This window comes from Simochromis diagramma, unplaced genomic scaffold, assembly GCF_900408965.1.
Source record: "Simochromis diagramma unplaced genomic scaffold, fSimDia1.1 OVJJ01000487.1, whole genome shotgun sequence".
In the NCBI taxonomy this organism is placed as follows: domain Eukaryota; kingdom Metazoa; phylum Chordata; class Actinopteri; order Cichliformes; family Cichlidae; genus Simochromis; species Simochromis diagramma.
The window spans coordinates 955,605-968,025 of record NW_024387305.1 but is presented as its reverse complement, the minus strand read 5'-3'; the positions used below and the strand labels follow the sequence as shown (position 1 = coordinate 968,025).

At 38.9% G+C, this 12,421-nt stretch overlaps 1 protein-coding gene and 1 long non-coding RNA gene across 4 annotated transcripts in view; one reads left to right on the top strand and one right to left on the bottom strand.

Annotated features, from left to right (window-relative positions):
* Positions 1 to 374: 374 nt before the first annotated feature.
* The window catches only part of LOC120717007 (sialic acid synthase-like), a 29,605-nt gene continuing 17,558 nt past the window's right edge, over positions 375 to 12,421 (bottom strand). For 2 of the 3 annotated variants that reach the window (XM_040004792.1, XM_040004791.1), the window contains exons 2-7: positions 7,757 to 7,856; positions 7,465 to 7,680; positions 6,808 to 6,907; positions 6,235 to 6,389; positions 1,526 to 1,792; positions 375 to 608 (exon numbers count right to left, since the gene is read on the bottom strand). In XM_040004792.1, the coding sequence (XP_039860726.1) occupies positions 423 to 608; positions 1,526 to 1,792; positions 6,235 to 6,389; positions 6,808 to 6,907; positions 7,465 to 7,680; positions 7,757 to 7,855 (1,023 nt within the window). In that variant the 5' untranslated portion in view covers position 7,856 and the 3' untranslated portion in view covers positions 375 to 422. Of the gene's footprint in view, positions 609 to 1,525; positions 1,793 to 6,234; positions 6,390 to 6,807; positions 6,908 to 7,464; positions 7,681 to 7,756; positions 7,890 to 12,421 lie in introns of all 3 variants that reach the window. The other variant, XM_040004790.1, reaches the window with a different exon arrangement.
* LOC120717008 lies at positions 7,883 to 11,369 on the top strand. Its single transcript, XR_005692073.1, has 2 exons — positions 7,883 to 8,006; positions 11,013 to 11,369. It is a non-coding gene; the product is annotated as an uncharacterized LOC120717008 (long non-coding RNA).

The window sequence follows — 12,421 nt, the reverse complement described above, 5'->3', positions numbered from 1 at the left end:
GACAAATCTCATACACAGTTGTTTCCTTATTTTGGGGGAAATGTTTGCATATCAGATATATTTGCATCTGATGCTATAAATGTAAACATTCATTCCTAACATGAGAATATGCAGATATTTTTGCCTTTACATGCAAACAGTGCATGGAAGCATACAGATAGAGCACCTTAAGCTGCATTCTAATTCTGAAGTACAGACATGTTCACATTTAATTTGCTTTATTTGTGCAAATTATGCAGAGGAATGACAATTCCGCTCTTCCCATTAATTTGACCAGATACACACCTTATCTTCATTTAAGCCCATATTTTCTTCCCTTATTTGTTGTTTCTCGATCTGTTCACATCACCTGTCCAATTTCTTTCTACATTTTCTAACCCTCTCTTTCTGCCTGCCTCTATTCCAACAGTTTTGAAGGTTATTCATTCTATCATGTCTGCCAAGATGCTGTCATCTTCCTTCACATCCACTTTGATCTTCTTGCCCACTAGGTTCTGCATGTTCTCTGGAGGGATGCCCTTTGGCTCACCAACCTTCACGGCAAACATGTCGGGGCTGAGCACTGTACCTTTGGAAATGGCCACCTTAGCTATCACTGACTTGCCCAGCTGTGCAGAAAACAAAGAATACAGAAATCACAGATAGATTAACAACATATAAATACTAAACATTTATCATTTTTATGGGAACAACTTGATCTATCTCACATATAAGGTATTGCCACATTGCCAAATGTTGCCAAGGTTTAGTCTTTGTTTCTCTAAATAAAATTTATACCATAAGTATGTATTTTATGGTAATTATAAGCTGCTATTACACAACGTGGCACTGAAATTGTTAGCACTATTAATGTATGAATCTATTTGTGTTTGCAAGTTCCCACAGTGAGTTTTCTTCCAAAGTGCAAGGACTTCTTAGGTTAATGATTGATTTTAAATTGATCATGGATGTGACATTGTATTGTTGTCTCTCTGTTTGTCCAGGCTGTAACTTGTCTCATGCCCAGTGATGGTAGGGAGAGGCCCAAGCCCCCTTTGGCAGAAAATTCAAAAGGTACTTTAAAATAAACGTGATGGATAGACCCTACATGAAATGAGACTTACTATAAACCTTATATTATGTAACAGCAACCAAGTGTCTAATTTCTGGCACATATGCACTTAAAGTAAAAAGATAGACATATTTGGAACAGAATAACAGAAATATCTTGCACAAAGACATGTGAAATGTGTGTGGTTGTACAAAAGGGACCCCAGTAATTTTTTTGTGCACCTTAATTCAGCTATGGAGGATTATGTGATTATTGGAGTTTTCTCTGTATTATTGTAGCGTAATTTATCTTATAATATAATGTGCCTTGATGCAACTGTTGTTGTGATTTGGTGATATATAAATAAAACTGAATTGAATTAAATTAATGAAGTGGCACTTGTGAGAAATAATAAAAAATCAAGCTTGAAATGCAGACTTCCAGTCTCAACATTTAGCTTTTTGCTAAAGTTCATCCTAAATGAATCAAACTAACCTTATCATGGCAGGTCTTCTCACATGGCAACATTTGTTTGACTGGTGATCCCATTGCCGTCTCCACCAGTCGGATTGCTCGGACCAGCTCTGCCAGCTCGGAGGGCTCCAGGGATGCCTCATGGTCATTTCCCTTCCAGGTCTTATCTAGGGTCACATGGCGCTCCACAACTTTTGCTCCCATTGCAACAGCAGCCACAGTGATGTAGATGCCTTGTTCATGTCCAGAATATCCAACTGGAACATCTGGAAATTCTTCCTGGAATGTCTTCCAGAAAAAATGGAAAAATCAGTGTAAAAAACTTTTGCATTTTGTTTGCTGCCTGTTTGTGTACCCACCACTTTCATACAATACAGTGGTCACACATACACAATTTAATTTAACATCTAAGCAAAGTGTGTAAACAAACACTGGTTTCTCAAGTCTTTCATTGGCAGGTTCCTTCTCTCTAGAAAACAGTACCTACAAAACTTTGTGATAGTGTAAGACGACACTGTAATATCATATAACATTTAAAGAATGGATTTGAAGTTAAGTAACTGTTGAGCTAAATGTTGTGTTAGCTTGTACGTCTTGTTCTCTTGTTGACAACAAGATGTTTACAGTTGACAAGAAGGACTTTCGAAATTATTACTACAATGACCTGCTCTACTAATGTGGTTAATGAGTCTTCATCTCTGGCAATGTGCCATGTATGAAGAGATGGAAAGTTGCGAATTAAAGCTGTCCTCAAGCAGAAGAGGAGGGCCTTCAAATCCAAAGACAAAGAGGAGTTGAAAAGGGTGCAGAGAGAGTTGATTGGACTGATAAGGAATAGGAAGGACAGCTACAGGCAAAAGATGGAGAACCAGCTTCAGCAAAACAACGTTTGTGAAGTCTGGAGAGGCCTCAGAACCATCTCAGGCCACAAACATCAGAACTCTCTGCCTGGAAGGGATGTGAGGTGGGCAAATGAACTGAATCATTTCTTCAACAGATTTCATTCAGCCATGAGACAGTCTCCAACATCGGCTGCAGACTCACCCACCCCCACTGCTGCTGTTCCACCTCTGACACCTCAGACACTTCACACCTCCTCTATTCACCCTGCTCACTCCTCCCCACCCCCAACAACAGCATCCAATACGCACTCAACACAAGGCTCCAGCCTGTCTCTCTCAACCACCCAGGTTAGGAGGGAACTGAGGAGGATTAATGGCAAGAAGGCAGCCGGCCCAGATGGCATCAGCTCGAGGGTCGTCAGGTCCTGCACGGACCAACTGTGTGGGGTGATGGAGCACCTCTTCAACCTGAGCCTGAGGCTGGGAAGAGTCCCACAGCTCTGGAAAACCTCCTGTGTTGTACCGGTGCCAAAGACTACACACCCCAAGGACCTCAACAGCTACAGGCCGGTGGCTCTGACATCCCACCTGATGAAGACCCTGGAGCGGTTGGTCCTGGCTCAGCTTCGGCGCTTAACAAGCTCATCACTGGACCCACTTCAGTTTGCCTACCAGCCTGGCATTGGAGTGGATGATGCCGCCATTCACCTCCTACATCGTTCCCTCGCTCACCTGGAGACCGCTGGAAGCACTGTGAGAATCATGTTCTTTGATTTCTCCAGTGCCTTCAACACTATTCTTCCCTCGGTTCTGAAGGACAAGCTGGAGAACTCTGGAGTGGACCATCACCTCACTACCTGGATTTTGGACTACCTCACCGACCGACCACAGTATGTGAGGACTCAGGGCTGTGTGTCGGACAGGGTCGTCTGCAGTACGGGGGCCCCACAGGGAACGGTTCTGGCTCCGTTCCTCTTCACCATCTACACTGCAGACTTCTCCCACAACTCCACCCAGTGCTTCCTGCAGAAGTTCTCTGATGACTCTGCAGTAGTCAGCCTCATCACTGATGGGGACAACAAGGAGTACAGAGGACTGACTCAAGACTTTGTGGACTGGTGCCAGCTGAACTACCTCCAGATCAACGCCAGTAAAACCAAGGAGCTGGTGGTAGACTTCCGCAGGCACAAGCATTCTCCACTGCAACCACTGAACATCCAAGGTATGGACATTGAGGCTGTGGACAGCTACAGGTACCTTGGTGTTCATCTGAACAACAGACTGGACTGGACTCATAACTCAGACGCCCTCTACAGGAAAGGGCAGAGCAGGCTGTACCTGCTGCGGAGACTCAGGTCGTTTGGAGTGGAGGGCCCACTCCTGAAGACCTTCTATGACTCTGTGGTAGCTTCTGCTATCTTTTATGGTGTGGTCTGCTGGGGTGGCAGCATCTCTGCCAGGGACAGGAAGAGACTGAACAGGCTGATCCGAAGGGCCAGCTCTGTTCTAGGATGCCCTCTGGACCCAGTGGAGGTGGTGAGTGACAGGAGTATGGTGGCTAAGCTGTCATCACTGTTGGACAACATCTCCCACCCCATGCAGCAGACTGTGACAGCACTGAGCAGCTCCTTCAGTGGGAGACTGCGGCACCCACGGTGTGGGACAGAGAGATTTCGCAGGTCTTTCCTCCCCACTGCTGTCAGACTCCACAACAAAGACTTCAACTGATTAAACCCACACATCCACACATGTGCAATAACATTAAGTGCAATAATCTTTTCTGGCATCGTTGTATTTTTACTCAGTTGTATGCAGCATTTGTATTCTATTATTATCTTATTGTATATTTTATTCTATTTTATTCTACTGTATATAGTATTTTATTTTATTCTATTCTGTACAGTTGTGTACTGTATTTATTCTTATTGTATTCTAATTTTTGCTTCATAACTTTTGCACTGTCCACTTCCTGCTGTGACAAAACAAATTTCCCACGTGTGGGACTAATAAAGGTTAGCTTATCTTATCTTATCTTATCTTATCTTATCTTAAAAACAATCCCACACCCTGCCTCTCCAGTGCACTCCATTTCATATGACTTTTAGTTTCCTTTGGGACTGTTCACCATATTCCAGAGAGAATTTTCTTTATTGTTTAGACAGTTTAAAACCTTCTCAGCAACCACAGTGATGTGATTACTTGAATGGACACAACACCGGTCACTAACTGGTCCAGCTGGAAACTGCCAAGGCTCCATAGACCCTTGATCTGCTATTTTCAATGATTTCCTCTTTCAGCAAACCAAGGTACATTTACTTTTTGTAAGAGCATTTAATGATCTGAATGACCATTTAAAGCATGGTATAGACAGTGGGATATATAATGTGGGATCTGTTTGGTATTAGTAACTTTAAGAAGGCATGTTTCAGAAGGCATGCTAATACAGCCGATCCTTATAACAGGCTAAGCTAGCATACATTTGGGCAGTCTTTTCCTTAATTGCACAAAGCTGCAAAATCTGTATCGTTAATGATAGGAGCAATTAATTGTATAATTGCAGAAAATAATAAATCTTTAAAAAGGCACTAGAGATTAAACTTTTTGCAAAGAGTCAAGTGCAAAAGGCTAAACGGCTCAGTACCAACCAGAGTAGAACAACATCGAAGTTTATGAAAATGTATAAAATAGGGCAGAGTAAAGAAAATACTGTATTTATTTTATAAACTGTTGATAAGAATTTAACAATTCCAATTCCATTATTGACGTCACTTATTGATTCTCACTGCGTTCTCAGTGGCTCTGATTTGAGAGTGACCACCAGTACTAAGCAACATATCTAAGACATTACATTCACGCAAATTAATTGTGTGCTGTGGGTCACATGTTCGTGGATGTTGGAGACATTCCCATCTTTGTTGTGATCAGTGTTGAGGTCGTTACTAAAAAAAATAAAAAATAATTAAACATATTGTACAGAAAACTTTTCCATGCCCATATCCACACTGTAGACCGTGCTGCTATTTTCCTCCTCCAGCACTCAAACTGAAATCAGCTGATTCCAGTGCAACTGAACCCATAAGCACAAACTACAAATAATTACTTTTACTAAATGTCTTTATTATTAATCTCACATTTATTTTGTTTGATCTGTTAAAAGCATTTCCAGTATTGTGATTGCTGATAGATGTTAAATATAATTAGTGGTGCGAAGAGTGATTCAAGAAGATTCCTGAGGAAGTGATAACACAAGAGTTAGAACTGTGAGTCCTCCTTGCACTGTGGGAGCAGATCACCAGAGAGTAGCTATGAGTGAGGTCAAATGGCTTCTTAGAAGTGTCAGTTGCTGCCACATTTAAAAAAAAAAAAAAAAAAGAAAAGAAAAGAAAAGAAAAAAAAGAATAAATAAGATAAGTGAAAAATTGAAAATATATTATAAAATAGAATTGTCTGACAGAATTTTTTAAATTAACATAATTGGCAATGGGAAATCTTCCTATGCTTAAGAAACTAACTAAAACCAAACTTCATGTGTGCAGCAACAGCTAGAGCAAAAAGAAAAGGAGAGAAAAAACAAAACAAAACAAAAAAAACCCGCCATGAGTAGCTGCCACTGAGGACAAGATTAATCCGAATGGGGAAACTGAAGGTTCAGGTAGTGTCCTAAGAATTGTCATTTTTACTAAAAGGGTTGGGGAATGTTGCTTGAAGGGATTACCTTTTTTGGAACATGAACTTTCCCTTGTTTGCTGCTATGGATTGCAATAAAAGCACATAATCAGAGAACATGATGACTGAGTATGGCAAGGCAAGGCAAGTTTATTGGTATAGCACAATTCAACAACAAGGTGATTCAAAGTGCTTTATGAGGAAATTATTCACCAATATTACCTTGATCACACTGAGGTTGACCTCTTTAGGATCCAAAGGGTAGGCGCTGGTGCATTGCAGGAGGGTGAAGTTCTGCTTGTGCTCCTTTACGGTCTTGTAGACACGCCGTATGGTTTCCATAGACTGCATCCCAGTGGATATCACCATGGGTCGCCCTGACAATGACATATGTATTATGTAATCCAATATACTGTTTAGATGGGCATAAATGCAAGATCGGTAGTTAAATTTAATAATGAAAATTAGCTAATCATGACAGAGCAGACAAACAAAACTGACAGATTCAGAATAAAAGAGAAAATTCAGGTGATATTTATAAATAAAATATCAGTGTAGCAGTATTTTGTAATTTTTTGTTGTCATGTTGTTGTACGTTTTAATGGTGCCCACTATTTCAGCGCTCAAATGAGGTCTCTATCAGGGAGCTGGGGTTTTTTTTTTTTGTTTTTTTTTACTAAGGCCTACACCCACAAGGTGGGATCAGCTATAAAATGCACTGTACATTGCAGATTTGCTGTTTCCCACGACAGTTTAGGTAAGAGTGATTTGAAGTACTCGCAAAATGCCTTGTACCTTTTTTGGCAGTTTTCTCAAGATATGGAAAGTTGTTCGCATCACACGAGGCAACTTTGAAGAAGGGCACATCCAGCTCATGAAGGAACTCCACAGCCATCTATGGATGTCAGATACATATATGCACTGAAAAATTCAAACATATAACCAAAGAAAGCTAAGATGGAGTACATCAGGCCTAATGGCTTTATTGTGTCTCGGCACTGAGTGTGTAAATCTCCCGAGATCTACAGGAAGGACGGAACATTATCCTGCAAAAGATTTTGCCTTTGGCCATTATCTCTCATAGGTGTTCAGACAGGTTACGGTGTCTCAATAGGTCATAGCATACTATTCACATCATTTTCTCAAATTATTGAGGGATTCCTTGTGCTGTGTGGAGTGGAGTATTTTTTTTTATCTTGGAAGAGACCACAATGACAAGGACAGAGGATAAAGGTAATTATTGACATCAACTTAATATTGATTTGCAATAAACCTTGATTTTGTGTCCACTTAACCCTTGATGGGGTTTTACAAAATTTAAATTTCCCCCCACAACACAACAGAACATGTTCTTGCATCAATACTCAGCACATTGTTGAGTACCACACTGTCCCTGTTGATTGAAGTGAAATTCACTGCACACTCTTATTAATCATAATTTTTATCCTATACCTCATCCATGCCAGAGGCGGTGAGAAAGATGCCGATGTCTTCTGCATACTTTTTTAGTTCCCTGTATTGATCATGACTGAACTCCAAGTGACGCTTGTGGTCACCGTACGTTTTCCCCCAGGAGTGCTTTGAATTGTAGGGGCGCTCCAAGGCTCGCTTGCTGAATTTGTACTCTAATTCACTTTTCTGGAATTTTGCACAATCGGCACCACAGTCCTGAGAAGAGAAGAGAAGTATTTTTTAAATAATATTCTTGAAAAGCTCTTTAAGGACAAAATTTCATTTAATTTACCTTTGCCATCTTGATCATTTTTTTAGCAATCTGAATGTCTCCCTGGTGGTTTTGTCCAATTTCAGCAATGATGAAACACGGATGGGAGCCACCGATCATTCTGCCGGGACATAGTGCAAACTGAAGAGGCATGCTGCTAACAGAGAAATTGAACAGATGATTCAAATTCAGATTGCAAACGACCAAAGCATCCAAGTTGCGAGAGGACAGGAAGTGGTTACTGCTGCATGTTGTACTTTATACACCCGAGGTACCGCCTCCACAAACTTTTTTTTTTGGACACATAGGCAAGAATTCATATTTACTTATCCCTACCTTTACCTAAACCAGATTTTTAACATTTTTCATAACACCAAGTTTGAACACTTAATTATATTTTGGTTCAAATCTCAAACAACCCTTTAAAGTCCAATTGAATCCAAATGTTTTCATTTTATTTGAACAAAATATTAAAAAAGAAATTCAAAAATGAATTTTGCACAACTGATTTTCCATCATTATCAGAGTTTTTTGAGCCACAATATCTACTGTGTTAATTGCTGTCTGCAATATGCACTTTAAATGGGAAAACAAAAATGAATTTTGTTGATGTTTTCATAAGCCGTGAATGTTATTATAAAACGTCCTCTATAAGTCCTCTTCAGTTAAACATTTTCATCAGACACACTTTTCACCACCTTAGGTGTACTATAACATAAAATTCAAGAATTACAAATAAGAAAAGAAATTTAGTAATTCAACAAAATACTGATAATGTTTGACAGATACATTTCATGGTTTATTAGAAAATATGAAACTGAATAAGGTTACCAATAAATGTTGCAGTACTGCATTACTAAATGCTTTTGATTATGCCATATCTAGGGGGGGTTTGCATCATGAATGTTCAACAATTTTGCGATGCTAGTATTTAGTGATAACAAAAATGTGCAATGTTTCCAACACTTTTGGAACCTACAGATCACTAGAAGCAATTACATCAGAGTACCGACTGCTTTAATAGTCTTTTAGATATTCATCCTCAAACATTTATGAGTGTTTAATGTGTGAAAGAAAGGCCAGTGGGTCAACTGACCATTTTTCATAAAAGTATATCTTAAAGTATTAGCTATATGAAGCTAAAATTTCACAGCACTCATACATGTTAAAAATTGATACCATTATTTTTTATGCAAATTTGAGACCGTTGAGCAGATGGCATGTGCTGCGATGGAACGCCTTTTTTGAAAAGAAAACAAAACTTTTTTTTTACAGCGTATTCACCTCAAACAGACTGTTAAGTGGACAGCTGTATTAGCTTTTGGGTGTAGTAAACATATACCTTAGATGAAGAAAAGAGTTTATGATATGCAAATATTTTCCCAGTTTTATAATGGTTGTACCACTTGACATGCAATGCAACTGTCTATAATCTGAATTAAGCTATTTAGATCTATATTTAAGAGAGAGGTCCAAAATTCAACCAGTAATAAAGACCCCCCTGGATAGTAAAATATACTTTGCATTATTGTTATCTTTTTACTTCGAATTAAAAGTCTCATATGGCAACATCAATTTCATGACAAAATGCTTGCTTATTTTAATTATATCAACAGCGTTAAAACTGTTTTTTTACATTAATATAAATTATATACATTTATTTAAAAATGAAATATTATATATAAAGCATAATATAATAAGAAAAATAAAGTAAACAGTTTATATTTTAAATTTACTATTATTATCACTTAAACACAATTTTAATAGTCTCCATTGTCTTACTTTACATGGGCTGCCTCACTGTCTGACATGTTAGGGGATTTAGATATCAAAATCTGAAAGAATTTTATGAATGCACTGAAAGATTATTCAAACTAAAAATGTTTTATAGGTTAAACCCCTAGAATGTTTTGCTTGAAGTAAATTAAAAATATTTATACAATTATGCATTTAATGTCAGTGACCACCATGCCTAGCACCGTGTAATCACCCTGCATTTCTGGAAAACAATAGGGTGGACATTTTAAGTAAGGCACCTATTAGTAAGCTGAGAGAATGTATCTCCCAGATCATGTACTAACACACAATATAGCTGAATTGTTTCTCTGTAAGAGTGTCACACACATATCTGTTCCCAGGATAACGTTAGAAAAGACGTTTACAAAAAGGCTCAGGAAGATTGCCCTGATACGCACTTACATAGACGTTCACTGTGTATGCTATTGCTCCCTTGCAAGTAAAGGGAGTTTATAATGCATATAACTTTAAGTCAGCCATTACTGTTCGTCATGCTCAACTAGCACAGAAAGACTACAAAAAATGATTTTTAACATGTTTAAAAGGCATATATTTAAAATTACATGAAATATCAGGTTATGCTGTAAATAACAGTGACAAGGTTTATTCTGTCCCTCCTGTTATTTCTAAGGTATGTTTTTTATAAGTTTGTTATATGGCGGGTCATAATCATTCGTTCTGTAATTAACTGTTGCAACATGTCAGAAAATATGTTTATTCCTGATCTTGTCTGGGCAAAGCCATTCCATCTAGTGGGTTGACAGGGTAGCACCATGTTAGAGCGCAAGCAGTGGTTTTCTCCCAGCGCTCGACAGGGAAGGTCCATTTGGCTGTGTCTCTGTAAATTCCTGCATCTGACGCCCTTGAAAAGGCATAATCTGTAAGTGTGGCAAAACGGTTTATTGTTCCCACTTATTAGTACCTTGTTCAGCAAAGTAATGAGCTTCTTGTGTGTTTAGCGAGTTTGTTACATTACTAGCACAAGCTAGCTGTTAGCCCTTTGTTTAGCCTGCTAACATGAAGCATACCAGCATGTGGTGTTAGCTGTATCTCTTACCATCTCTGTATCTCTTGATTGTGTAGTGACTGTTTACATAAGTCAACAATAGTTAATGTAATCTTTGTGTATTTGTATGGAGAGTGAATACACTGTATTCTGTTTCTGTTATTACAGTTTTACAAAAAAAAAGGAAAATAAGGATCAGTAAAGCTCTGAAGAATGCCACGCGGTCTCCTGAGTGTTTACTGAAGCCATTTAATGTTTAGCTCACTGCATAAGCTGGATAGAGACGTTCAGCTGAGGGCAGAAGAAGGTTGAAATGTTATGCTTTAACACCAGTCTAAAACCTGCCACAATTGAAACCATGCCACATGCAATAGTAGCAAACTGGTGTGGCTTTATATTTGCCATTAAACCAAACAATAAGATAAGCTTATCTTGTCAAGATTTTTTATGTGGACCTATAACTCTTGAAATTAGTTTCAGGAAAGAAAGACTATTCGTGTAAAGGACCCCAGAAGCGGGGCACGGCAGACCCAGGACCGGGGCAGCCTGGGAAGGAGCTAGCCCGAATGGTGACCGAGCTGGCGGCTGCACAGAGGGAGCAGGAGGCAGTGTCGTGCTGCCAGCATGAAGAACTCCAGGAGTGTATTGAGCGCCAGATGCAGAGGATTGAGAATCTGGCGGCTCGGCTCGCGGCCACGATTGCTTCGCCACCGGCGCAGCATACATCACCAACATATTTCAAATTCGTGCCACTTCTGTTATTATAGTACATGTGCAGTATGTCAATGTCCAAACTGAAAGGCAGGATGGGAAAGAAAAAGGAACAGGGGAGAAAAAAGGAAGAATGCATAATAAAAGCATAAAGCAAAAATAGAAAAGTGTGGGCTTTTTTTTTTTTTTTTTGTCTTTTTACAGGGATTTAAATGCACATGTTGCATTCAGCCCTTTCCAGGAATAACCTTCCCTTCCTCGAACTAATTTCAAAAGTTGCAGGCACACACAAAAATGTTGCAGAGATAAGCTTATCTCAAGGTTCAAGAAGTTCATTGTCATGTACACAGCCCAACACAAATGGTTACACAGAGCAATGAAAGTCTAACTAAAAGCAAAGTAATAAATAGGGTAAAACAAGTGCTTTGTAGCACTTGTAGATAATGTGTGGGTGTAATAAGAATTTAAAGTGCAAGTAGTTGCAACACTGTCACAGTGATAATATATACAGAGTATGCAATATTAAGATGTTTATGTAAAGATATATACAGAATTGCAAATTTACAGTTATGGATAATTAGTGAGGTTGCTATTCACCTCACTGATGCTGTTAGGAATCTTGGAGTTTTTATGGATAGTTCCTTCAAACTGGATAAACAGGTGTCTATTGTGGTAAAAAGTAGCTTCCATCAACTATGCCAAAAATCTAAGGCTTAACCCTATATACCATGGTATATAGGGTTAAGCCTTGGATTTTTTGGCAGGGTCAGCAACCTTTAACACCCAAAGAGCCATTTGGACCCGGTTTCCACGCAAAAGAAAACACCGGGAGCCGCAAATACTTTTTGACATCTAAAATGAAGATAACACTGTAAATGTTTTTTTTGGGGTTTTTTTTTACTTTTATGCTTTGTGTGAACAACTAAGGTGTGTTGCTTATGAAATCCTTGAAGTGCTATAGAGAAAATTACATTTTATTTATGTAATTAAACACATTTTGAACTATTAAAGAAATATAACAAAAGGAAAGACACCCAGCTGAACTAAAATGATCGATGTAGAACAAAACCTGTTGTGAGCCGCCACCCTTATATCGCTTTTGGGCTTTTGGAGCCTTGGCCTGGCTTTTAAAAAAATAATTGGAAAAAAGCACTATGCTGCTAAAAACGAAA